The sequence below is a fragment of the Ursus arctos genome, unplaced genomic scaffold (assembly GCF_023065955.2).
Source record: "Ursus arctos isolate Adak ecotype North America unplaced genomic scaffold, UrsArc2.0 scaffold_9, whole genome shotgun sequence".
NCBI classification, from domain to species: Eukaryota; Metazoa; Chordata; class Mammalia; order Carnivora; family Ursidae; genus Ursus; species Ursus arctos.
The window spans coordinates 56394544-56420166 of NW_026623111.1; the positions used below are offsets into that span (position 1 = coordinate 56394544).

The window sequence follows — 25623 nt, forward strand, 5'->3', positions numbered from 1 at the left end:
GATTCACATTGTTATCACAATGTGATATATATATATATATATATATATATATATATATATATATAATATTATATATATATTATATATAATTTATATTATTATATTATATATTATTATATTATATATAATATATAAAAATTATATATATAATGTAATATATATTATATATATAATTTATATTATTATATTATATATTATTATATTATATATGATATATATAAATTATATATATAATATAATATATATTATATATATTACCTCCCTCTTCATAATAATAGATATATTATTATATTATATATAATATATAATATATATTATATATAATAAATATATTATATATAATATATATATATATTATATATAATATAATAATATATAATATATATTGTATATAATATATAATAATATATATATTATATATATATATATATTACCTCCCTCTTCATTTGTCCCCTAGTGACTCCTTATATATATATATATATTACCTCCCTCTTCATAATAATATATATAATTATATTATATATAATATATATATATATATTACCTCCCTCTTCATTTGTCCCCTAGTGACTCCTTCAGAAGTCAATCTGAATTCCTAAGCAGGACAGTCTTTTTTTTTTTTTTCCTTTTAGGCTTATATTAATTAAAAATGGAAAAACAAATGATCATGCAGACTTATATCTCATTACTTCACATTTCTAAGGAATGAACTTTTTTTGTGGGGGTTAAGCTTTTTTTTAAAGCAACTTGTGCTTACTCTTTTAAGTTACAAAGTTTTCTTAATTTTGACCCTTCTCAGTGGAGAATTTTCCTTAACGTATAACATGCCCCTATGAAGTTAGCCAAGAGTTCTTCCCTCTTCTATCCCACTTTATGATCTTGACAGTATTGCTGCTTCTAGGATGTCTGTTCCTAATAGTTCTTCATTCTTCCTCAGAGAAAATGACATGACCAAGTTTGTAAAAATTGTGTCTCTGATCAGAGAATGTGGTTTATGAGTTAAGTCTTCAGAGACTCTTGAAGAAGTAGACAAGCTTGTTTGTACTAGATTTTAAATGAGTGTACTACAACAAAATAAGGATTAAAGTAATAATCATATTTACAATTAATTATAAAATACAGTTATATTTAATAATAATTACTAAATTAAGTTATAATTATTGTGCTAGTTTTGTGGTTTGACTGTTGCCTTCGTATATATTTTTTGACTTGTTCTTAAAAATAGCACGGTACAGTACAGTTAGCCAAAGTAAAAATAATCTGTGGTCGCTATAATGTTTTAAGTGAAAAAATAGAGTTGTTCTGAAATTTTTAAAATATTACTAATACTCCCAGTACACGGAGATACCACTTTTAGTATATGTCCTTTTATTCATTTTTCCATTCACAGATTTTATTTTTACATTGTTGTGATCACACTGCATATCTAGTTTTGATTTGAGATTTAAACATACCTGCTTTTTATTAGAAGTATACATTTTGTCAAAATTAATGTGCCATTATTTACTTTACCATCACTCTGCTGTTGAGACATTTTGTCTCCAAAATGTTGCCATTGTAACAAAACATGCATGTTCTTCTTTTTGCATAATTATGGGGTTTTTTTATGTAGAAGAATTTATTTGCAATTGTTTCCAAAGTAAAAATCCTGGGTTAAAAACTATGAACATATTGGGGGTGGGAGACTTCTTTAATGTATATTGCAAAACAAGCATATATTTTAGATAAGCAGTAGGAGACACGTCCAAGATGACAGAGCTAGTAACTTGAATAAAAACAAAATACAACTGTAAGACATTGTTGAAATTTATTCTTGTGGCTCTCTGGACTTTTGTTTGCTCACTTTCATGTCTTCTTTTTATTCCCTATGTTTGAGGTTCTAGAACAGGTGATCTTTGGGAAGTGAGATGCTATTTTATAAAACCAACCAACCAACCAACCAACCAACCAACCACATTGTGCTTTTGCATTTGGTCTCTTTTAAATAAGACAATAAGGACTTCCTAATTTTGAGGAGATAAACAACTTTTGCTTTTCTTTCTTGTTTACTAATGACAGGAGTGACTTTTTCTGTTACGACCACATTTCTTTGATGAGTTGTTTTTCTAATTACAGCTAGAACCCATCAGAAAATACATTAGAGAAATATCTTTGAGGCATCACCATTTATGTGAAATTGGGATTAAATTCAACCACAAAGTAGCAAAAGCAGTGTAAGTTACTGAGTGAGATATATGAACTCTGTTGCTGTTGGATCACCGCATTTGATCAAACTCATTTGAAAAATCATTTTTCTTTCAATTTATAACGTCTCTCAATGCAAACCTGGATCCTTTCTCTACACGTATGCTACTTGCCTGTTCAATAGGGCACATGGAGCTGGGCTTGAAACCGCACAACCCACTGTCTCCTGCCTCAGTTTCTTCCTTTGCGCACAAAAGATTCTGTACATGAACTTAATTGTTCCGCATGATAAAAGCTGGCAGACAAAATGTATTCTTTTCTCTGGGAAAACAGGAAAGATTTTGGTTCCAGTGTCACGCAGAACAGAAAAATCTAGTGTTGCTTTCTGGGTGGGGATGGAAGAGTGTGGGGTGAGGAGAATTGCATGTTACTCATTGTGCCTTTTTCGCGGCCCAGATTGTAATTCTGTCCAAGTTTACCTGTGAAGTGATGTGTCCTTCCTTTCTTCCCCAATTTGGAACAACACTGGGCTGCATGGAAGCTTAGTTCTCCTTATAAGGCAGGCCCATTTTCCCTATTGCCAGAGAAATTTGGGGGATGTTGCTCAGTTGTCAATGGGGAGAGGCAAGGGAGACCCAAGACTCTTAGAATTGTTGCCTTTATGATGAAGAATTTTACTTGGAAAGTCAGGTCAGATAAATTTCCAAATTACCCATCTAAGCAACTCAGCTTCTTTAAGTGATCATTTCAATGATGAAAATGACTGTATTTTGCATGATTATGAATTGAATGGTATTTGTTTTGTGATTTAGATCTTTGTGTGACTCTGAGTGCTATGATTGAAGAAATAGAAGGCATTTAAAATATACTGTCTTCCTCCTACATTTGCAAATGTGTTTATTATTTTGGTTACTCAATGAACTAGAACTAATTTTAGAAAGGATTGAATTCAAAATATGGTTTAAAATGTACTTATTTTTCTTTTCAGGGAATTGGTTCTGCTGACTAAAAAACAACCGAAAGCTAACTTTTCTGAAATTGCCAGGCTGGCCGTGGATATTAAAAATCTGCATCAGACATGTTGTGAAGGAGACGTAGTCGCGTGCGTACTTGGCAGGGTGAGAGCCTCTCCTTTCTTAAAACTCACTTCAGCCTTGAAAAAAACTTGCAATTCTTTTTTTTTTAATGATTTTATTTATTTGACACAGAGAGAGAGAGAGAGAGAGAGAGAAAGGGAAGCACAGCAGGGGGAGGGGAGGAGGAAGAAGCAGACTCCCGCTGAGCAGGGAGACCCACATGGGGCTCAATCCCGGGACCTTGGGATCATGACCTGAGCCGAAGGCAGATGCTTAACCAACTGAGCCACCCAAAGCGCCCCAAAAGTTTCAATTCTTAAAGAAAGGTGACCATGGTACATAATGAATCTAAAATAAAGTAATGAGCATTTCTCAATCTTACCGGAATTACCAGAATGTCTCCCCTCTTGTCTTGTCCCAGCTCAGGCAATGATTTGATTTGTTTCTTTCTCCCTCCCACACTTCTTTTCTCCCTCCTCTCCTCCTTCCCTTCCTTTCTTCCTTACTTATCCTGTCTTTTTTCACTTTATTCTGTTATTCTTTAATTTTTAGAGCTGACCTCTAATTGTCTTCCAAATAAGGTTTATATTCCATTCACCTTTGAATCCCAAGCAAGTCCCGGAATTGCAACCTAGAGCCCCAGGCCACATCAGCCTGGAGGAAAGAGAGACATCAAGACAAAGAGGTGGGCTTGCGGTTTGGGGGCATGGACACCATAGAATTCACCTGCCCCTCATCCAAGTGTAAAGTCTCTAAATCCCAGAGAAGGAAAAATTGTAACTGTCAAAAACCCGACGAGGCTTTAGTAAATCACAGGTTACAAGTCATGTTCCTACTCATTCTGCAAGTTAGAAAATTGAAGAATTTTCATCATGATAAATAAAACCCAGGAACAAAGAAGACTAGTATCATCATTTCATGGGGATGTCCACGACTCTTATAGACAGGAGTCTCCACCTTCAACGATTTTAGTCCCATTCCATGAAAGATTAAGGGATATAAGCAACTACGGTGTTAAAATAGAAAGTCATCGCATAGACAATAGCATCCCTCGGATTCTACGTCCTCAACTATTTACTTTGCTAGAACAGAGTTGGGGTCTGACCACAGCTTTTCTTTGGTACCTCTTGTGGTTGTGAAGTCAGTGCCATATTCAGCCCGACTGCTGGGAAGGGTGACCGCAGGCACTGCCCCTTTCATCCTGGGGATACACAGTATAATGTCATTCTTGAGCTTCTGTCTGTATGGCAGGAATCCCAGCGAGTGCTGGAAGACAGACTCCCCCGCTTACTTAGTAGGAGTCCTGGATTTTCAGGACAGACTATTAGAATGCTATTTGTGTGAAGATTAGGTGAACTTGGGGGAAGAGTAAAGAGAAAGTGGGGACCAGACAGACTCCATCGTAATTAAAACAAAACAAAATCTCTAATATCCTTTAACACATAAACAATACCCATGCCAAAATAACAACTCCATTTATAGTTTACACCATGTCAGGAATGCCAGAACAATCGTTAATGATTTCATCATATTGGCTAGTATTCACAAACAATATAAAATAACTATAAATGGTTCTAGCATTCCTGTCTTGGTCCAGACTTTCATGGAAACAGATTTAAAGTTACTCACTTGAGAAAGGTATTGTCTGTGTGTTAAGAGATTTTTCATTCTTATTTTAGAGGTTAGTTTTTTTAAAAAAAGAATTTATTTATTTATTTGAGAGAGAGCGTGCACATGAACAGGGCGGAAGGGGGCCGGAATCTCAAGCAGATGTGCTGAGCACAGAGCCCGACAAGGGGTTTTATCTCAGGACCCTGAGATCATGAACTAAGCCCAAATCAAGAGTCTGACACTAAACCAACTGAGCCACCCAGGCGCCCCGAGGTCCTTTTGTTTTTAATTGGGATGGATTCTTAACATTAGTAAATGTTCTTTTGTTTTCTTAGGATCATCCTTTGATTTCCATTTAACTTATTCATTGGTGAATCATATTAAAAGATTTCTTAATTTTTTTTATTTAAATATTTTATTTATTTATTTGACAGAGACAGCCAGCGAGAGAGGGAACACAGCAGGGGGAGTGGGAGAGGGAGAAGCAGGCTCCCAGCAGAGAAGCTTGATGTGGGGCTCGATCCCAGAACGCTGGGATCATGCCCTGAGCCAAAGGCAGACGCTTAAGGACTGCGCCACCCAGGCGCCCCAGATTTCTTAATTTTTAATCATCTTTACATTGCTTACATTCATCTCATTTTGCTTTATTTCTGGATTTTATATATGCATAATTTTCAAATTTTTGCATTTGTGTTTACATGAAATTGATCTAGAACTTTCAGGTTTTGGTATTCAGTTATGCTACCTCCCCAAAATTGCACTGTTCTTCCTTTCAAAATCTCTGAAATAATGTAACAGTATTGAGCATGACCTGTTTTGTGAAGGTTTGAAAGAACTTGTCCGTGAAACTGGAGCAGAGATTGAGACAGAAACCCATGAGACAGCTTTTCAATTTCTTTTGCTATAGATTTATTTTGACAAATTTCAGTCTATCCTCACTATTTATTAATTCAGTGTTTGTGAATTCACCTATTTGCCAACATTTATCTGTCACCCCCAAGTCAATACTCATAGCACTTTGGTGGTCGTCCGCAGGCTTGCTGGGCACGCTCAGAGCAGTGGAGAATTTGAGTTGCCTATGCACTTTGGTGGTCGTCCGCAGGCTTGCTGGGCACGCTCAGAGCAGTGGAGAATTTGAGTTGCCTGATGCCAGTAGTCCCACTGGGAGGAAATACATCAAGGTTCTGCCTTCTTACTGTAAATAAGTGTCCTTTCTGCAGTCTAGTGCCACATTTTCCACATTTTTGTGTTTTTTTGTTGGGGAGTTAGCTGTTTGAAATGGCCCCCAGGCATAGTGTTGAAGTGCTGTCTGGAGTTCCTAAACACAGAGAAGCCATGATGTGCCTTATGGAGAAACTAACCTGTTAGATGTATTAGTTCAACATTAATAAATCAAGTGTGTATTAAATAAGGGGTCTTTAAATAGAAACACACATAACACAAGGTTAGGTCTTGATCTCTTGACAACAAAAATGTGACCAGAGACTTGCAGGCAACTAATCCTGGATTCCCCCAGGGCTGATGCATCAGTATTCACAAATTCAGTGAATTTATAACTATTGTGACCATTCAGCATCAACGGCACCATTTTTGGGTCGGGTTTTAGAACACACATTTTTTAAAAATAAAGTCTCCTTTATCAGCATTTTCTCATTTAGGTATTGAGTTCTACATAATAATGTTATTTGGTAATTAAAAACATCAAGTATGTAGTTATAGTTCCTTTTCTCCATGTATTCGCGTTTTCTCCTTTGTTTAATTAGCTTTGCAAAGGTCCTGTTTAATGCCTTGGTCTTCTCCAAGGCAAAGTTCTCGGGCTTATTTATTAATTCTACTAAGTTTCTGCTTTTAATTTTATTAGTTCCCTCAGATTTGTTTAGCTGTTTTTTTAATGTTATAAACATAATTATTTAGTGGACATCCACGAATTTGATACTGAACACAAGAACTAAAACATTCCCAGTCATTTGTATTGTAATTGTAAATTTCCATAATTGTTAGTGCTTATTTTTATTCAACACACACTTTTATAGTACTTAACGTGGGTCAGGCTCCTTTCTTTGTTCCTAATAATTATTAATCCGTTTAGTTCCTACAATCTTAGGAAGTATTACTTTAACCCCATGTTATAGATGAGGAAAATTGAGGCATCAAGAGGCAAAGTGGCTTGCCTAGGTCACGAAGTTGGGAAGTAGCAAAGTCAAGATTAGAACTCAGGAAGTTGGACTTCAGAGCCAAAGCTGTCAATCATTGCGCTGATTTATTTTTCCAGGGATGACTGCAAAGGTGTGTCTAGAAGATTATAGGTGGTGGGAGAAGTTTTTCATCTACTTGGAATGTCTGTATTCTCACAATTTCTTTCATCAATTTTCTTCCTCTCTTCTACTACCCTTTAAAAATTGGTATTCCCAATATATCTGTCTTTTTTTAAATTTTTTTTATTTTGTACATATAGTCCGAGATGGCTGTCCCTCGGTTTCAGGAGAAGAATTCAGTGGTTCCATACAACACCCAGTGCTCATCACAAGTGCCGTCCTTAATCCCCATCACCCTTCTAGCCTATCCTCCACCTACCACCCTTCCAGCAGCCCCCAGTTTGTTCACTATCACAAAGAGTTTGTTTTATGGTTTGCCTCTCTTATTTTTCCCCTGTGTTCATCTGTTTCGTTTCTTAAATTCCACGTGAGTGAAATCATATGGTACTTCTATTTCTCTGACTGACTTATTTCACTTAGCTTCATACACTCTAGCTCCATCCACATCATTGCAAATGGCAAGATTTCATTCTTTTGATGGCTGAGTAATATTCCATTGTATATGTATCTACCACCTCTTCTTCATCCATTCATCAGTCAATGGACACTGGGCTGCTTCCACTCTTTGATGCTGGTAAATATTACTGCTGTGAACATGGGATTGCATGTGTCCCTTTGAATTACAATTTTTGTATTTGGGCCAATACCTAGTGGTGCACTTGCTGGATTGTAGGGTAGTTCTATTTTTAACTTTTTGAGGAACTTCCACACTGTTTTCCAGAGTAAGCCCCATCATTTCTCAACTACATTTTCTCAATAACCCCTAAAGATCCTACATATCATTTCCCCAAATATGTCATATTCTTTCACTTCCAGGATTTTTTATATATAAAGATGAATAATTTTGGAATGTTCTTCCTCTTTGTTAGTTTCCAAGTAACTTTTATTTGTCTTTCAGGACTCAAATTGTTTAATATCTTCCCTCTGCTCTCCACCCAATCTGTATTGCCAATCTTTTTTCTTCCAAAGCGTCACATATGCACTTCTCCTACAACTTCTGTTACACTGCATTATGCTTGTTGATCAATTATTTGACTCTCTAATTAGACTATGAGTTTCTTAAGTGTAGAGATTAACTTACTCATACGCACACATGCATAATTATTTGTGTATGTGTGTGTAAGTAAATACATTAAATATGTAAGCATAACAGTAATATTATAACAATATATGTGGTAAATGACAGAGACAAAATGTTTCCTAAATTGGAATCCTAAAACAATAACAACAATAGCAAGACAATAAAACTCTTCTTTGTATCTTGTGGGGCTAACCATGGAAACAATACTAAAGTCTGTCTCCCCTTAAGTTCCTTAAGAGATGTTAAAAGAGCTTGTGACATTTGAATGAGGTCAAATAGAGAAGCCTTCTTTATTAGAACAAGTAACTATACATGACCTTTTTGGTCTCTCACTCAGTTTGCCAAGGATAAAGCAATGGAAGATACCAACTTTTTCTCTGGTTTTCTAGTAACAACAATAAAAATAAATAAGTTCAGAATGAAGTCATCAAAAATAACTGCTCCTTTTGATGTTTTATAGAGCCAGCTTATGAACTACACCTGTTCCAAACAGTCGATCCTCTCCAGCAAAATCAGTCCGTGCTGTGCACTGCCGGTACCATTCCGAGGGGAATGCATTATCATCTCAGAAAATGACAATAAGCCTGATCTTTCATTCATGCCACTCGGCAGGTTTACAGAAGACCGATCTGTATGCAAGCAATTCTCCAACAAGCCAGATGATCTCCTGCAAGAGTAATACAGATTTTTGTAAAATCTTCATAACGGAATATTGTATTTATGGATTTGGGGGGAAGGTTGTAGGTTTGGGTGATGACAGAGGCTAGCCCAAGATGTAGATGAGTGACTTAAATTGTTCAAGAGGAGATGCTTGGCAGAGTCTGAAGTGGCAGCTACTTATACAACTCCAGTCACTTGTTAGCATATGAGAATGCAGGCTTTGGGTGATTGGGTCTACAGCATTTTTATTTTATTTTATTTTATATTTTATTTAAGTTCATGAACTTAATTACTTCACATATAGTGTATTATTAGTTTCAGAGTTGGAGTTCAGTGATTTATCAGTCTTATATAATACTCAGTGCTCATCACGTCATGTTGCCCTCCTTAACGTCCATCACCCAATTACCCCATCCCTCCCACCCTTCTCCCCTCCAGCAATGCCGAGTTTATTTCCTATGATTAAGAGTCTCTTATGGTTTGTGTCTCTCTCTCTGATTTTGTCTTGTTTTATTTTTTCCCTCCCTGCCTCTATGATCCTCTGTTTTGTTTCTTAAATTCAACATATGAGTGAGATCATATGATAATTGTCTTTCTCTGATTGACTTATTTCACTTAGCAATAATACCCTCTTGTTCCATCCACATTGTTGCAAATGGCAAGTAATATTCCAGTGTGTGTGTATGTGTGTGTGTGTGTGTGTGTATGCACACCACCTCTTCTTTATCTATTCATCTGTCGATGGACATCTGGGCTCTTTCCACAGTTTGGCTACTGTGGACATTGCTGCTACAAACATTGGGGTGCAGGTGCCCCTTCGGATCACTACATTTATATCTTTGGGATAAATACCTAGTAGTGCAATTGCTGGGTCATAAGGTCTACTGCATTTTGAAAGAAGCCGAAAGGCACTTGATTTTTAAATGTTGACAACTAATACAGAATTTTTAAAAACACAGTGAGGGTCAAGTGTTTGCAAACTTTGCTCCAAAGTACTCATTCCTAAGTAAGGGCTTCAGATTGGTATACCTGGTGAACTCTTCTATTCTAATTAATTAAATACCTACTACCAAAGCCGTGGTGTGGCATTTAAAGATTAGAGAGATTCTGGTGTCCATTCAGAAATGCCTATTAATTTGTGCAAGACAAACTGATTTCAATACGTAATATTAAAGCAATACCGCTGTGTGATTGAAGTATTTCCAAAGTCACTTTGTGAAGCATTATTTGGAGCAATTAAACCAACATAGCCTAAGAATTTGAGTTTTCTTCAAAGCACTCTGTAGAATGATTTGAGCTATATTTCCGAAATTACATTTGATATGGCTTATAAAAGTAAATGTCACTGCCTGAACCCACTCATTCCTAAACTTGCATTTGGTACTAGAAAAGTCAATAGGCACAACTTCGTAGTGGATATCACATTAAGCTATGAGTTGGGAGACCAGAGTTCCAAGACTAGCTTTGTCATGCGTAAACTTTGGAATGTAGGTCAAGCCACTTAATTTCCTTAGGCTCTTGTGTTCGAGCTACTAACTTAGGTGGTTGGATAAGATCACTTCAAAGGTGCCTCCTGCAACTCTGTGATTCCTTTGTAAACATTCTAGGGTCCAAATTTCTCTTTCTTGTGACCCAGAAGAATGTGTAGATTAGGCTCAGACTACTCGAGCTTGAAAGCTTATCTGGAAAAGAGGGGAAGATGATGATTTTAATAACTAGCTAGCACTTCCTAGCACAAAAATTCCAATACTTATAAAATCTAGGCTCAAAGATGTTTGAGAAAAATGTGCTCTCATCCAATCACTGGGAATTAATTTCTCATAAAAGTAAGTTAGTGACCCTGAACCAGACACTCTCAGCTAATCAGATTGTTTTAGTTCCAAGTTCTGAATCTGACGCCACTCCTGTGTGACTTTGCAAAAATCTCGTCATTTTATTGATTCTGTTTCCTTATCTCAAAATGTAGTCAATGAAACCTCCCTGCCATCCCCCCAAGGTTTCCAAACGCCTAGAATCAGTGAAAATATTGAAAAAATTTCATAATCATAATTAGGTCTTGAAAGAAAACTCATGTCTTCTGAATTTTACTGTTTACTTTCTAATATGTTTGATATGGATACAGGTTTCTTTATGAATATTCAAGAAGACATTCAGAATTGGCAGTTCCTGTGATTTTAAGAGTGGATACTGTATATCAAAATTTATTGGCAAAATGCTGTAAATTAGAAAATCCTCTGGAATGCTATAGCAATGGGGTAAATGCCCTTTTATTTTCTAACTTGTTACTCATAAGTAATTACCAACCTAGGAAAAATTCCGGTGCTGTTGGTAGTGCCGTATTTTATAAAAGGATTGTGCGTCTTCTTGCTAATTCCCAACACTGCACGACAAATATAATTTTCCTCTAAACCAAAGGCCACATCATCATACAGTAGCAGCTCTCTGAGTCACTGTCTTATAGATTCTGTGCTTCATGAAAACTTCTCTGTGCAATCTACTCTTTTGATGAGTGTCTGGGCTCCGTAGCAGATGGCATGAAAGCACAGCATATTAAGGTCTGAGAACGTTGACTATTTCCTTTAAGCAGTCCTGGAAACTGTCCCTGTTTCAGGCCAGAAATCATACTGTTTGCAGCAGCTCTGTTTGTGCACCTGACATGAAAAAAGCAGGTGACCTTACATATGTGACCAGATGATCGCTTACCCATGCATTACCAGGGGCCAGGTGGTTCTGGCTTCTGTTCTTCTAAGCAATGGCTTCCATGTTGACAGAGGGCAGGGTACTGGTAGAGGATTGACGGATCTCTTGTCCTGTCTGGGCTCAAGCAAGTACATCTACCACCTTTCAGTTCCCAGAGAGAAGGATCAACGAAGGTAATTTATTCCCCTGAGGGTGAGCACCCTTTCGCAGCATCCCCAGTAGACCTCCACAACAATCATTGTGACAACAGCACCTTACAGGAGCATGGATGGTTAGAGTTCACAAAGCAACTCTACAACCAGTGTCCTATTGGATCCTCACGCCAGCCCAGTAACATAGGTAATGCCAGAATTAGTAACTGCATTTTACAGATGAGAGTACTGAGTTGTAGAAGGTTTAAAAGACTTGCCCAACATCACACAAGCAGTACGGGCAAGGCTAAGGGTTCAATCCAGGCAAACAGTTTGCAAATCTGGTAAAATTGTCACTGTAACAAACACTACTCAGGAAGACCAGGTACGCTGGGTCAGATTAGTAGAGATGATAACCTGTCCTCCTACTGAAGAGCTAAGCCTGCAAGGTCACTTGTATTTTCCTGCTGGAATTTTATGCACACAGTTGAAGAACTCTTTGAACTAGCGGTTAGTTCTGCGAATTCCATTTGATTCGCTTCAATGTGTATTTGTGGAGTGCTTTACTATATTAAAGGCTGCTACCTGTTTTTATTAAACCGTGACTTCTTAATACATATCTATATTTCATGCCTATATCTGTATCTCTGTATCTGTGCTGTTTATGTAAAAAGGCTGTATTATTAAATACAACCAGCACACTCTGACCAGTCAAACTGAGATCTGTAAGCTACCTTTAAAGAGCTCTTTGGCCTTGATGAATGATTTGCCTTATGCTTGGAAAATACACCGTATCCACAAACGAGTTTATATCGCCAGAAACTAAATATCAATCTTGTTAGACCACTTCTTTTCTCCATAAAGTACATGGCCGTTCCTATTTTACCAGAATGTGTTTTTCGAGATTTGCAAGCTCACTAAGTAAATAAAGTCCTGGGTTTAGGAAAACAGTTACATTAAACTATCAGGGTTTTGCAATCTTACCTCAAGATATTTTGTTACAGTGATAACACTGATTATCTCTATTTTCCAGCAAGAGATGTTCCAAAGAGTGATTCGTGAAAGCCATGAGCGTGTAAAACATCACTGTGATTTACATGAGAAACTAGGAAATGCTAACTTCCATGACAGGTAGGCTTCCACGATATTGTCCAGATTTATGCTTGTTAGTGAGTTTGTGTTAACTCCTGACACTGAGGGCTACTAAAAGTCTACATCCAACCTTGAAATCTCAGAGGCCAAGGAAAAAATGAGTTCAAAATTAACCTTGCTCTCTTTGTCTTGATAATGCGGATGTCCTCATAGCCTTAGATGTTTCCACGTGGCTTTCCAGGCCAGTTTCCAGATTCCAGCCAATGTCCAGAGGTTAGGGAAACAAGCAGGCCCTGGCTGCCTTCCTGCAGTCTCTTTGGGGTCTTCTCCCTCCCACCTGGGCATTTAGTTTGGGGCTTTGCCTGCAGCTGTAGGGTCCCTTTGTCAGTTTCAAGTCTGGTCATATAGTAAATTTAGTATTTTCACCGTAGAAGGTAGAGATGAATAGATACCTTAGCTATTTGCCAGAGAGAATACATAAATCTCTGTGTGCAGAGACTGATATGTCAAAGACCACTCTATCAAAAACCAAAGGCCAATTTTTAGTCATCTTTAGGGTCTTACTGTAATAGTCTATTTAGAAGTAGAGTATTGAGGAAAAAAATCAGTTTGATATGGTGTTCCATAAATTCAGCTTGAAATTGATGTCCAGTTTTAAGACTCTACTTATATCACATTTGCTACTATCTGATTAGTCAAAGTAAGCCATATGGCCAAGCTGAGTCAAGGGGTAGAGAAATAGATTCAACCTCTTGATTGGAGGATCTGCAAAATATTGTGTCCATTTAGAAATATATATATATATATATATATATATATATATATATATATCACACCATGTGACTTGATTTGGCTAATAAAATATGAAAACTTTGGGGGCAGAAGTTTAACAACCGATGCGTGCTTTCCTATTTTCTCCTTTCCTTCTTACACAATAGCCAGATACATTTGAGAAGGCAGCCGATTTATCTGTCTTGGTTCCAGAATGATCAAGGTAAGCAGAACCATCATGCCAAATTGTACTGGACATATGGCTTGAATAAGAAATAAGCCTTTGTGGTTTGAAGCCATGCAACGAAGTTGCATTTTTTGTTATTGTTACAAACCTAGTCTATCCAAACAAATACAAAAATTGTGCAGGAATTAAAGTGATATTTTAAAGGAATTAATTAATTAATTAATTAATTGATGTCCAGAATAATGGATCCAAAAAAATTATTCTTTCAGAAGGAATATTTGGCTTATTACTTCTACACTGTGTTCATTTGCTAATGTTCAGTTTAAGGATTAGATCTGTGGTTCTCAAAATTTAGAGTACATCAGAATTACCTGAAGGACTTGTTAAAACACAGCCCCATCCCCAGAATTTCTCATTCCATACGTCTGAGATGAGGCCTGATAATTTGCATTTTTTTTAATGTTTTTTTATTACATTATGTTAGTCACCATACAGTACATCCCTGGTTTCTGATGCAAGGTTCGATGATTCATTAGTTGCATATAACACTCAAGTCCCCAGCGCTGCTGATACTGCTGGTCCACCAGTCATACACTGAGAACCACTGGATTAGGTTGCCTGCTCTTTGGATGTTACAGCTAAATTCTTTACCCAACTCCATTGTAATATAAATGCAATGATTGAGTCTGACTTTTTGTTGTCTTCAAATCCAGGTCAGTAGACTCTTTCTCCTTAAAATCTTCCTCATATCCCTCTATTCCCACTACCACTTTTCTACTTCAGGCTATCACTGTCTCTCTTCTTGAATGGCCTTCAACTTCTTCTTTCACAATGCTTCTTGACCACCTTCACTCATCCTTTATGTGGCAACTATAATTATCCTAAAAACAATGCAAATCTGATCCTGTAACTAAGCTTTGTTCCTCTTTCTGTATCCAATCCCCAATTACCCCCCTGCAAAACCCCACAAAACAAAGCCACAATCACATTCAATGGCTCCTCTCCCACTTTCACTCCCTTCACTTGGCTCATTTTTTGTTATTGTTAGATCTCAGCCCACATGCCATTACCTCCGGGAGGTATGCCTGACCTCGCTGGGATGGGATTAGCTGCCATTCTCTGTGCACCCACAGCACTCTGAATTCCTGTCACTAAGTCAAGTGTACCTGCTATCTCACCCATTAGGGTGTGAGCCCCGTGAAAGTAGGGCCTGTTTGCTGATTGTTGCTGTGCCCCTATTCCTACACACTGTAGACAACCAACACAAGCTTTAATGGCCTATGTATACATTTATTTCAGAAGCTGATTTTACTAAGACTGATTTTGCAACCATCCACATTAGCTCTCTCTCATAGTATCCTTGATAAGTACTACCCCCCACCCCCTCCCCACGCCCTGCAAAGGATCAGGGTGGAGTGATGTGTGAAGTGTGAAGAGAATTCCAGGAATATTGAGTAAGTTATTGGGCCATTGGAACAAGGACTAAAAAGAATTAAACCCTATTTAATGCTTTGTTCAATCTAAGCTGGAGATTGTCAAATATTGAGGAAACTCCAGAATTCTTCCTTTTAGGCACATGGTCATTGCCAGGAGTAAGAGGAAATTATTCTTTCAGGCTCATAATCCTTTATACTAAGAAAGCTCCCCAACTATCTGCTCAAGAGTTGGTTACATTCACGAAGAACATGGCGGCCGCTGCCACCAAATGCTGCCCACTGAGAGATGAGCAACAGTTTGCCTGCATGGAGGACTCGGTACGTACATCTGTGACTTTATGTTTGCGTGTTCTTGAAGTCCTAATCTCCAGCCTCCAGCAATCGATCTCATGTTTGTGGACACATCATGAATTGTCCATGGAGCTTAATATTTCTGTCTCTAGGAGAACTTTCTCTAGGTCAGATCATGCCAATTGTCTTGATTAATGGCAGAGATAAGATTGTTACTTCCCTAACGGTGGTGATGTCAGATTCAACAAGTTTTTACTTGGATCATACCCCAGGGTCTAATTCTTGGATTTTCAAGCCAACAAAAATGACTTTGTCAACAACTTCAAAGATAATGCTGATTTTAGATTAAGTCATCCTAATCAAATGTATAGGGAAAAAAAACCCCAAAAAACAGTCTTCCTCCCATGTTTCTCCTTTATTCTTACAATAACTACCACACTCACAACACCTTTGACACCAGATGTTTTTTTGCACAACAAGCAATTCTCTGTGACACCAGCTGGGTGTCCTACAGTTTAACTCATGCTGACACTATCTATCTGGAGATAGTGTCATATCCCCCAGGTTAAGGGCTCAGTCCTACAAGACTGCCCCCATCCCACTTCAGATAACAATTGCAAGTCCAGGTTGTCCCCTATGATTCTGACTGACCAGCTATAAATCTAAGGTTCCCATGATCTCCTCCTCAGGTTTGATTAATTTATTAGAGCAGCTCATAGAACTCAGAGGGCACTTAAGTTTACCAGATAAGTAAAACATTTGATAAAGGAAATAGGTGAATGAAGAGATACATAGGGTGAGGTCTGGGGGCATCCTGAGTGTAGAAGCTTCTATTCCTGTGGAATTGGGATGTGTCAATCTCTTAGTATGTGGATGGGTTCACTCACCTGGGACCTCTCCAACCCCCATACTACTGGGATTTTAAAAAGCTTCCTTATGTATATATGATCAATTACTAACTCATTTCCAGCCCATCTCCTCTCTCTGGAGAATGGGAAGCAGGGTGGGGCTGAAAATTCCAAGCTTCCAATCATGGCTTGGTCTTCAGCTCCCACTCAGGAGCCCCCCCAGAGTCACTTCATTAGAACAAAAGATGCTCCTAGCTCTCTTATCACTTAGGAATTTACAAGGGTTTCCGAAGACCTTTTGTCAGGAGCTGGGGTCAAAATCAACTTTATTTTCTATTATCTCACATCAAACTCACAAGTGTTAAATTATTATTAGACAGAATACCACCAGTGTGTTCATTTGCAATAAGAAATGTCTTTCCAGTGGCAGCAATAATTGGGCCTAATAACTAGACTACACTTTTTCCTGACTCAAAATATTTAGAGATGGTCTTAAGGGATATTTCTTCCAGGCTATCCCGAAGAATGCGAAATTATGTCTTCCTCACAATGGAGAGGGAGAAGTCCCTCGAGGGACTTGTATGTTCCTGTCTCCAAGATGTAGTCTCCAGGTCTCTCTCAAGTGGTATTTTTTTTAACACTACTGCATTCTTATTTGGTGACAGCTTTCTCTGCCCTATGTTCTTGATAGAACATCTCCTTTATGCTAAATTGGTCTTTCTTCTGATAAAACAGAATTTTTTTTCATAGCAGATATAAAAATTTTATTATCTAGCCCTGTCTAACTTTTATTTTATTATAAATTTTTATTATCTAGTCATGCCTTCCTTGGGGAACTCTTTCAATTAGACATATATGTTTCTAAAGCCTTATTTTAAGGTGATCTCTTTGGTTACATTTAAAATGGATAAACTCACACATCAGGGTGCCTGGGTGGCTCAGTCGGTTAATCGTCTGCCTTCAGCTCAGGTCATGATCCCCGCATCCTGGGATCGAGCCCCACGTCGGGCTCCCCGCTCAGCAGAGAGTCTGCGTCTCCCTTTCCCTCTGCCTGCTGCTCTGCCTACTTGTGCTCTCTCTCTAACTCTCTGTCCAATAAGTAAATAAAATTTTTAAAAAGATAAAATTAAAATGGATAAACTCATACATGAAATGTTGATGCTCACTGACTTGGGAACTTGGAGAGTCATGCTTGGAAAGGCATACAGACAGACTTGTAGATAGCATCAGGCTAAGAATCAGACACACGAGGAGCAAGGCAAAGTGACAGTTCTAGAAGAAGACAAGGAAATGAAGGAGATAACTGGAATAGGATCCAAGGATTTCTTTCACCATTCATTCATTCATTCATTCATTTATTCAATATTCATAGAGCATCTACCATATGCCAAGTTCTGTGGTGGTTACAGTTGTCCAGTTATAAAAAAAAAGAAAGAAAGAAACAAATTGGATTTGAGCTTCTTAAGTAAGAACTCCACTCATCAAATATACATCTGAGTGAAATTAGCAGTGCTGTTGACTTGAGGCTTGATTTTAATTTAAAAGAGCATAAGAAACTCCTACCTTAAGTCAACACTGGTCTACAAACTGGACTGGGAAGGAACCTGGAGGTGGAGACCAAGTGAACTCAACTTGAGGATGAGGGGAAGAGAGAGGACAAGTCTGGGAACCAGGCTGCATCTGACGCTCCTGCTTTTTCCCGAATGGTGAAATCCAGGCAGAGCTAGCAGAAACCAGAATTTGAGATATTTATGAGTCTTATTTTCTACGAAGTTAAAAAAAATATATATACACACACACACACACACACACACACACACGACCAAAACCTTATGGCTCTTATTGTAATTCTCTTCTGGGAAAGGCAAAACTAATTCTTGGAGCTTTATGCAGAAGACATGAGGCAGAGGCTATCAATGCTGGTGTGGGCCACTGCTGTGATGACTCATATGCCTTCAGGAAGCCATGCTTTGATGATCTGCAAGGGGATGGAACTTACATTTCTCCGCCTTTATCCTGTGACCAAATCACCAACCTTAAAGAGAACTTGTGCAAAGCTCAGGACGAGGAATTCCAAACTGAAAAACAAAAGTAAGAATCTTTGTTTAATTTGTTCTTTAATTTGTTCTGCCCTTAGCGAGCAGGTATAGAGAACTGTAAACTGGGCTCGGATGTAAATATTACATAATGGATGGATCAGCTGAATGTTATGTTAGAGGTCAAGTAGAATTGAGAATATTCTGCAGTTTTGCAATGCGGCTATCATGGTTGCTACCCCAATTAGATCAGTTAATGAGATTGAAGTCTATTGATCAGAAAATATTGACAGAGAAGTACATTAATGTATTTTTCCCAAAATGGGAAAGTTGGAACATTTGTACGTGTGTGTGTGTGTGTGTGTGTGTGATATATACGTATGTAACGCATATGACAACATTTATTAATTAGAAAATTTTATGAATATAAGTTATTACTTTGCAAAGTGCTATATGGATTTGGTTGCTGTTTCCAATACTAAAGCCTATTGGTCAGAAATGTTGCCAGTAGAGTACCATGTCTATACATTCGAGCAGAGCTTCCCAACATGTGTTCTGTGTAAAAAGGGCTTCTGGCTGAAGTCAGCAATGGATCTGTGGGTTGACTGGATGAGTCTGTTGACCTGCACCAGCCTCAGCCATTCGCAGCTGGGCTTACTCACGAGCGTATGGTCAGCAGCTAAGTCAGCTGGAAGCTGGGTGGCCAAGGCTGGCCTGGGCTGGGACGGCTTGTCTCCACTGCATGTGGTCTTCCATCCTCCGGCAGGTTAACCTAGGCTTCTTCACATGGTAGCTGGGAGAAGGTGGACGTGTGGAGGCCTCTCGAGGCCCAGATTTGGAACCGTGCAATGCCACTGCTGCTGTACGGTAGGCCCTAGGGCCGGCCCGGATTAAAGTAGGGTGAGGAAATAGGCTTCATTTCTTGCTAGGAAGAGTTGGAACATCACATCGTAAAAGACATGAGTACAGAGAAAGACGGACAATTGGTCTGTTTTTGTAATCAATCTGCCACCTGTGGATCATTAATGCAGTTGTTGAAACTACAGAAAATGATAAATGTCAAGATAATGGTGGAAAGAGAGGTGATACACTGGGTCTGAAGTCATCAAAAATGAGGGGGAATGGCCAGACTTTCTATATGGGGCAGGAAGAAGTAGGGGTGAGGGATGTTAGAGCTTGATTACGTGTTACTTCGAAGGAGCCATGGCTTTCCCAAGAGCATGAAGAAGAGAGATGTTGGAAGTAAAAGAGACCTAGGTACTAAGGTAGGTGGAGTTCAAGCAAAAACAGCCAGCCTCCTCTTGAAAGGTCCCGGGGGGAGCTGTGTCCTCTGGGGAGCCTCCTGTTTTCGTACAGAGCCAGACAGCAGTTCAGAAGAGAAGCTGTGGCTAGGGGGATGTTTTCTTGAGAAAGCCTCAAGTTACAAAGGAGACAGAGGACCAGGAGCACAGGAGATGGGTCAGATTAGGGGTGTAGAAGGCTCAGCATGATAACAGGTGACCTGGGAGACTCGGATTTCTGACTGTGACCGAGGCTGAGGTGACTGAGGCGTCACGGCTTGGCTTCGGAAGTAGCGCATCAGCACCCCGAACTTCAGAGCAGCCGATTCGCCCTTTGCCCCCGAGAGCACAAGGTGATTAAGATCTCACAGGTGGTTGGCAATTCTCCCGCTCCTGCACAGACGGGTTGAATGGAACACTTATTGTCAGCTCTTAGAAAAGAGGCTGCTTGTTTGCTGTAGACAAAGAATTGCCTTTCTTAGCGGCCGGCATCAGTCATCCATCTCTTCACCCCCATCCTGCTCCTGAGCCTGCAGCCAAGATATCCCATGGTCCAGGCATTTTCCCGCAGAATGAATTTTGCTTCTGGTGAGTGTGCTGTTAGAGGTCCCATTTGGAGATGACCAAAGGTGACTGTTCTAGGAAAAGCCAAAGGGTGAAATTGTGGTTTCCCTGAATCGGCAGCACGCACTGAAAGCACTCCAAGCCCCCGACGGTGGGGCAGTTCCCTTCTAGTGCCCCTGCTCCTGTCCTCAGGAGAAAGCAAGGAAGCCCTAGTGCTGGTTGTTCCTTCTCCCCCCAGATCATTAGAAGCGGTAGTTTACTGCATTTCTAATTCATGTATTCACTCTAAGACGTGCACTTGCAGGGTCTAAATATTCCGAGTCCAGCACTATCATCTTGCCAAGTGAGGCAGAGTTTCTGTTGCCTCCAGAATGACACATCCTCGGGCAACAAGCACAGGCTGTTGCTTGCTCAGTTTTATCCCCACTTGCAATTCTTGAGCCCGCTGACCCTTGGAATCCTTTCTGCAGTTCTCAAGGCGAGCCGATCCCAAACTAGACTTTAACACTGCCCAGTAAACAGCCAAAGACCCTTGGAACATTGAGTTCCATCGCTCAGGCTGGATGGGAGAACGTGGGAGAACGGGGGCTCTGTCTCTCCTAGCGTGCGGTTTGCCTTCCCTCGAGGAAGTTCTCCAGGCACAGACAGGTGCTGCGTTATGTGTGGCTTCTCTCCAAATCCTTACCACAAATCGATGAGGCAGATAACATTACATGCCATCCTAATTGTACGGAGACTGACGCTCAGAAGGCAAGAAGCCTTGGTATGCAATTATGCAATGGGGAAATAGGTCGTTGAGCTGGAAAATTCACCCAAGCTATCTGGCTCGAAGCACATATGCTTTAACTACCAACATATAGCTTTTAGTGTGCCCTAATCAAAGGGTTATAATACTGGTTATAATTTTTAAAACACTGAGCTCTTGGGGTGCCTGGGTGCTCCGTTGGTTTAGTGTCCCATTCTTGATTTCAGCTCAGGTCACGATTTCAGGGTTGTGAGTTCGAGCCCCTGGTCGGCCTCTACACTGGGCGTGGAGCCAGCTTAAGATTCTCTCTCTCCCTCTTTCTCTGCCCCTCCCCTCCTACCCACACACACACTCTCTCTCTCCCTCTCAAAATAAAATAAAACACTCAGCTCTTAGATAAGGGCTAGATAATAAAAAGTATGAAATATTAGGAATCATCCCTGTTCTAGTGAGTTCACTGTGTTCTCTGTATGGAGAAAACAATAGCATAGAAACAGTTAATGTAGAGATTTCTGGAATATTCTGGGAGAATCTATATTGGGAGTCAAGGGTCAAATTGGAAAAAATCCCCTCTTACTTCCTGGGATATTGGCAAGGGCTTGCTATGGTTTTTATCCGTTAATAATGCAGGCTGACTATCACAGCATAAATGCAAAAACAAGCAAACACAAAAGCCAGTGAAGGGGCTTCTGGAAGGGAAGGAAAAATTGAGCAAGTAGAAGAGAAGGTAGAAGTTGAGATCATGTAATAAGATAGAGACAATCAAAGGGAAACAGAAGTTCAAAGTAAAAAAAAAATTTTAAGTCCAATTAAAAATATTGAGTTGAAATGTGAAGATTTAAGATAGTATATAAAGATTAGAATGTACTGTAAATGAAATGGTGGGTAAATTTAACAGAAATAAAAGATTAATATCATAGAAGTGAAAAACTGAAAACAAGTTGATGGCACTGAATTAAAAGAGGATTTAAGATTTAAAAAGGTAAATTAAAAATTTTAAGCTAAAAAAGAGAATTAAGGGAACTATTTTTAAGTAACAGCAGTCAGGTGGGAGGGGAGGGAGATCAGGTGGGAGAGGGAGAAAGTGGGCAGGAAAGGTAAATCACCTGCAAGCAGATCACAAGTATTTGACAGTTGGGGAGTGGGGGGAGTCAAGCTTCTAAGTGGCACAGAGTCTCCAGCTGTAGAAATGACCACCTTTATGTCTGGAGTTCCAAGAAAGAATAACATGACCTCCTGACATCCCTGCTCTGAATCTCATTCCCAGACCTTCTGTCTTCTCCTAATGAGAGACTTTTTTCCTCTTGCCTATTCTAGTACAATTTGGATGTTTCTCCTGGTTTAAATAAACAGCTGGCTGATGTTCTGGAAACCCAGCAGTCATGCTCGTCTTCCCCCTACTGGTCCCTCTGGGGAAGTGCAGTTGGAAACCAGCTCACCCTGCAGGGGAAAGAGGAAAGCAGAGTAGTTCAGTGTGACTGAGGCCTAAGTGAGAAGGGAGAGAAACTTTTGGGTTGATACTACAGGGTTTGGGAGGGGCCAAGCCATGAAGGCACTTGGATCCCACAGCTTGTAAGTGAGAGAAGAGGAGGGTATAGACAAGGGAGCTTTCCTGCCTCTCCCATTAGGTTTCTCTATTACTGTTGAATCTACAGCTCAGGTCCTCAGGGAAATTGTAAAAAGCCTCATCAATCATTTGCTGAATGAATAAATGAATACATAGGAGAAGAGCTATGATGATGTACTATTTATTGTGAAAATCAGTGAAGAAAGAGACCATGGTTGGAAGCAACCGATAATTTGAAATGGAAGCAAGATGTGCTATTATTATTATAATTATTCATCATTATTATTATCTTTGCCATTATTTATTGCCTGAAGTATGCCAGTTACTGTACTCAGCCCTTTAATATGTTATTTTTGGTCCTTACAAAAGCCTTTCAATGTAGGTCTTCAAATTTTCTTTTTAAAAATAAAGGTCAGAGAGGTTAAGTATCTCGCTCACCATCACACTACCTAGTTGAGCCAGAGTAAGTTTGACTTCGAAGTCTGTGCCCTTTTTATGACATCAGAAGGAAACAGAAGTCCAGATTTTGCATGAACTAGTAGTAAACTCTGTCCCCTTCCTATACCAGCTCCTGCCCTCTCAGCGCTGAATCCCCTAAACCAGACCAGAGAAGCCCCAACTGCATGGGTACCCACTACCCATGACAAGTAGTTTCTATTACTTGGGACTTCAGCAAGCCTATGCTTTCACGGATTGGTGAGTGAATTTCACCATCTTGAATTTCACCAGTGAATTTCAGCATCATGAGTAATATTGTTTTTGTAGGAAAATACATTCTTATACAAATTCTACCAAAGTCCAATAGGAAATGGCCTGTATTTCTCACTTTTACTAATTAATTTCTTAAAAACTGATAAGTATTCAAAGGTAGTGGAAACTGGTTTGATGATATATCTAACCATACAGACTTAAATTATATAGAGACACTTAAAAACAAGTACAGCATTTTCTTTCAAGCAGGATCAAGTTTAGGTCTAATTAGAAGATTGACTATGTACAGAACCATCAGAGAGGAAAAAATATACTATTCTATTTCTTTATAAAATATTGATTTCTGTTATTATTAAAGTAATGCATTATCATTGCAGAAAACTTAGGAAATACAGAAGAGAGAAGAAAATCATAACACTTTTATTCCAACACTGCAGACATGCCCAGTATAAAGACATGAATACGATAAGAATATATAATGTCACATATGCATATAAGCACATGCTCCCACAATTGCCCTTTGTCCATCAATCTATGGTTCTAATATTTAATAATACAAGTTTTGCACAATCTTGCGACTAGCTGCTAATACAAAATTTCGGTTCCTGCAATTATCCCTAGAGTCCTCAGGGGAGAGCTTAGGAAGCTCCCTTCACCCTCAGGAATTCTCCAAGCATGCTCTCCCTGGCACCGCTCCTGGGCCCCTGGAAACAGTCACGCCTTCCAGGTGCTGCTGTCTCCTGCTCAGCTGCAAACTGGATCCCTTGACATGACAAAGCTGCTTTCTGTTTTGTCGTGAAAAGAAAATCACCCCTTCCACCTGACCCTTAGGATTATACACTTACGGCGGGTACCAGGGCAGTGCTGTGTGAAGTCGGCAGGACTTCAATGGAAGTTCTCTTATGGCACTTTTTCAAAGAGGAATCCCGATGCCATGTAACTCAGAAATGAGTCTAATGAAAGCTCACTTGGGGAACCACAAAATCATTTCTGCCTTCCACTGCCCAAGCCTTTCTCACTGGGTGGAAGTCTGTGAGGCTGACTTCTGGTCTCACGAGGAGTTCTCCCAAGTGGTTCTCAATCCTCTTACCTTTGGGGAGGGAGGCTGACCTCCCTGGTTTGCTGTATAAGCCCAGAGCTGTAATATTCCCAGGGGGGTCTGAAATCACGGTTATTAATGCAAAATGGAGCTGACATAGAGACTTATTAAAAAGGTAACGGACAGTATTACATGGGATAATATTTGTAAATTCTCAGCACATTGCCTGGATCATAGTAAATATCAGTACACTCAAAAAACGTTGGCTGTTGCCATTATTTTTTTATATAGCTTTAAAAAATTATAATGTATGCATTTTGGTCACTAATTATTTTTCAAAAGCACATTTTAAAAGTACTGTAATATTCCACCATCTGGGTACCATAAGGAATCTAACCATTCCTTATTGCTGGACATGAAAATTGTTTTCAATTTCTAACCAGTATACATTGTGACAATGAGCATTTTTGTACATAATTCTTTGTTCCCATATCTGATTTTCCCCCTAGATTCCTAGGACTTAGAATTAGAGGCAAACATGGAGGCAGTTAAAATCTCTTAGCTTCTCTCAGCTCTGTCTGGCAGCCTAGGGGCAACAACTGTGTGTTCCTCAAACCAGCCTCCTTTTTGAGGTAGTTTCTGGAAAGAAATCATTAGTGGGATGCCTGGGTGGTTCAGTTGGTTAAGTGTCTGCCTTCAGATTAGGTCATGATCCCAGGGTGCCGGGATCAAGTCCCAGATGAGGGTCCTTGCTCAGCGAGGAGTCTGCTTCTCCCTCTGCCTGCTTCTCCCCCTGTTTGTGCGCTCTCTCTCTTTCTGACAAATAAATAAAATCTTTAAAAAAAAGTCATTAGCTCATGCTTTGCTAATACTTTTAGTCATGCTGTTGTTTTAAGTTTGTCTATCCTCAAGGCGGGGTGTGGGTGTAAGGGTTGAGGGCGGTGGGAGAGGGTGGAGTTGAAATGGCAAGTTCAAGGAAGCACGTCCCTTGGGCTACCATGTTAAGCTGGGTGTATTGTCCTATTGTTTAATGGGATCGGTAAGCGATGGACATCTGGGTGTGGCTGTTTTTGTAGGTCCTGAGGGCTCTGCTTGATTGGGCTAGGCCTGAGAGCTGCAGAGGGCCAAGTTTGCTTTAGCCATGTCCCCCACTTTGCTCCTGGTGCCTGCCTTCCCTGCGGGTGACCGCGCACACTGCTGCACACTGCCTGAGCTGGTGCCCCCTATACCCTCGGGACGTTGCTGTTGGTCACTGCTGGGCAGCAAAAGGTAGAGGCATCTTAGTCCAGGAGTCAAAT

General features: G+C 39.4%; 1 protein-coding gene across 9 annotated transcripts in view; it reads left to right on the top strand.

The window, feature by feature from the left end:
* LOC113263281 (alpha-fetoprotein-like) overlaps window positions 1-25623 on the top strand; it is a 43935-nt gene that overhangs the window by 8766 nt on the left and 9546 nt on the right. For 8 of the 9 annotated variants that reach the window (XM_044388187.3, XM_026509984.4, XM_044388194.3 and 5 more), the window contains 7 exons: window positions 2116-2213; window positions 3173-3302; window positions 8728-8942; window positions 11050-11182; window positions 12792-12889; window positions 15424-15562; window positions 18248-18474. In XM_044388187.3, coding sequence (XP_044244122.2) covers window positions 2116-2213; window positions 3173-3302; window positions 8728-8942; window positions 11050-11182; window positions 12792-12889; window positions 15424-15562; window positions 18248-18474 — 1040 coding nt within the window. The remainder of the gene's footprint in view (window positions 1-2115; window positions 2214-3172; window positions 3303-8727; window positions 8943-11049; window positions 11183-12791; window positions 12890-15423; window positions 15563-18247; window positions 18475-25623) is intronic. The other variant, XM_057309648.1, reaches the window with a different exon arrangement.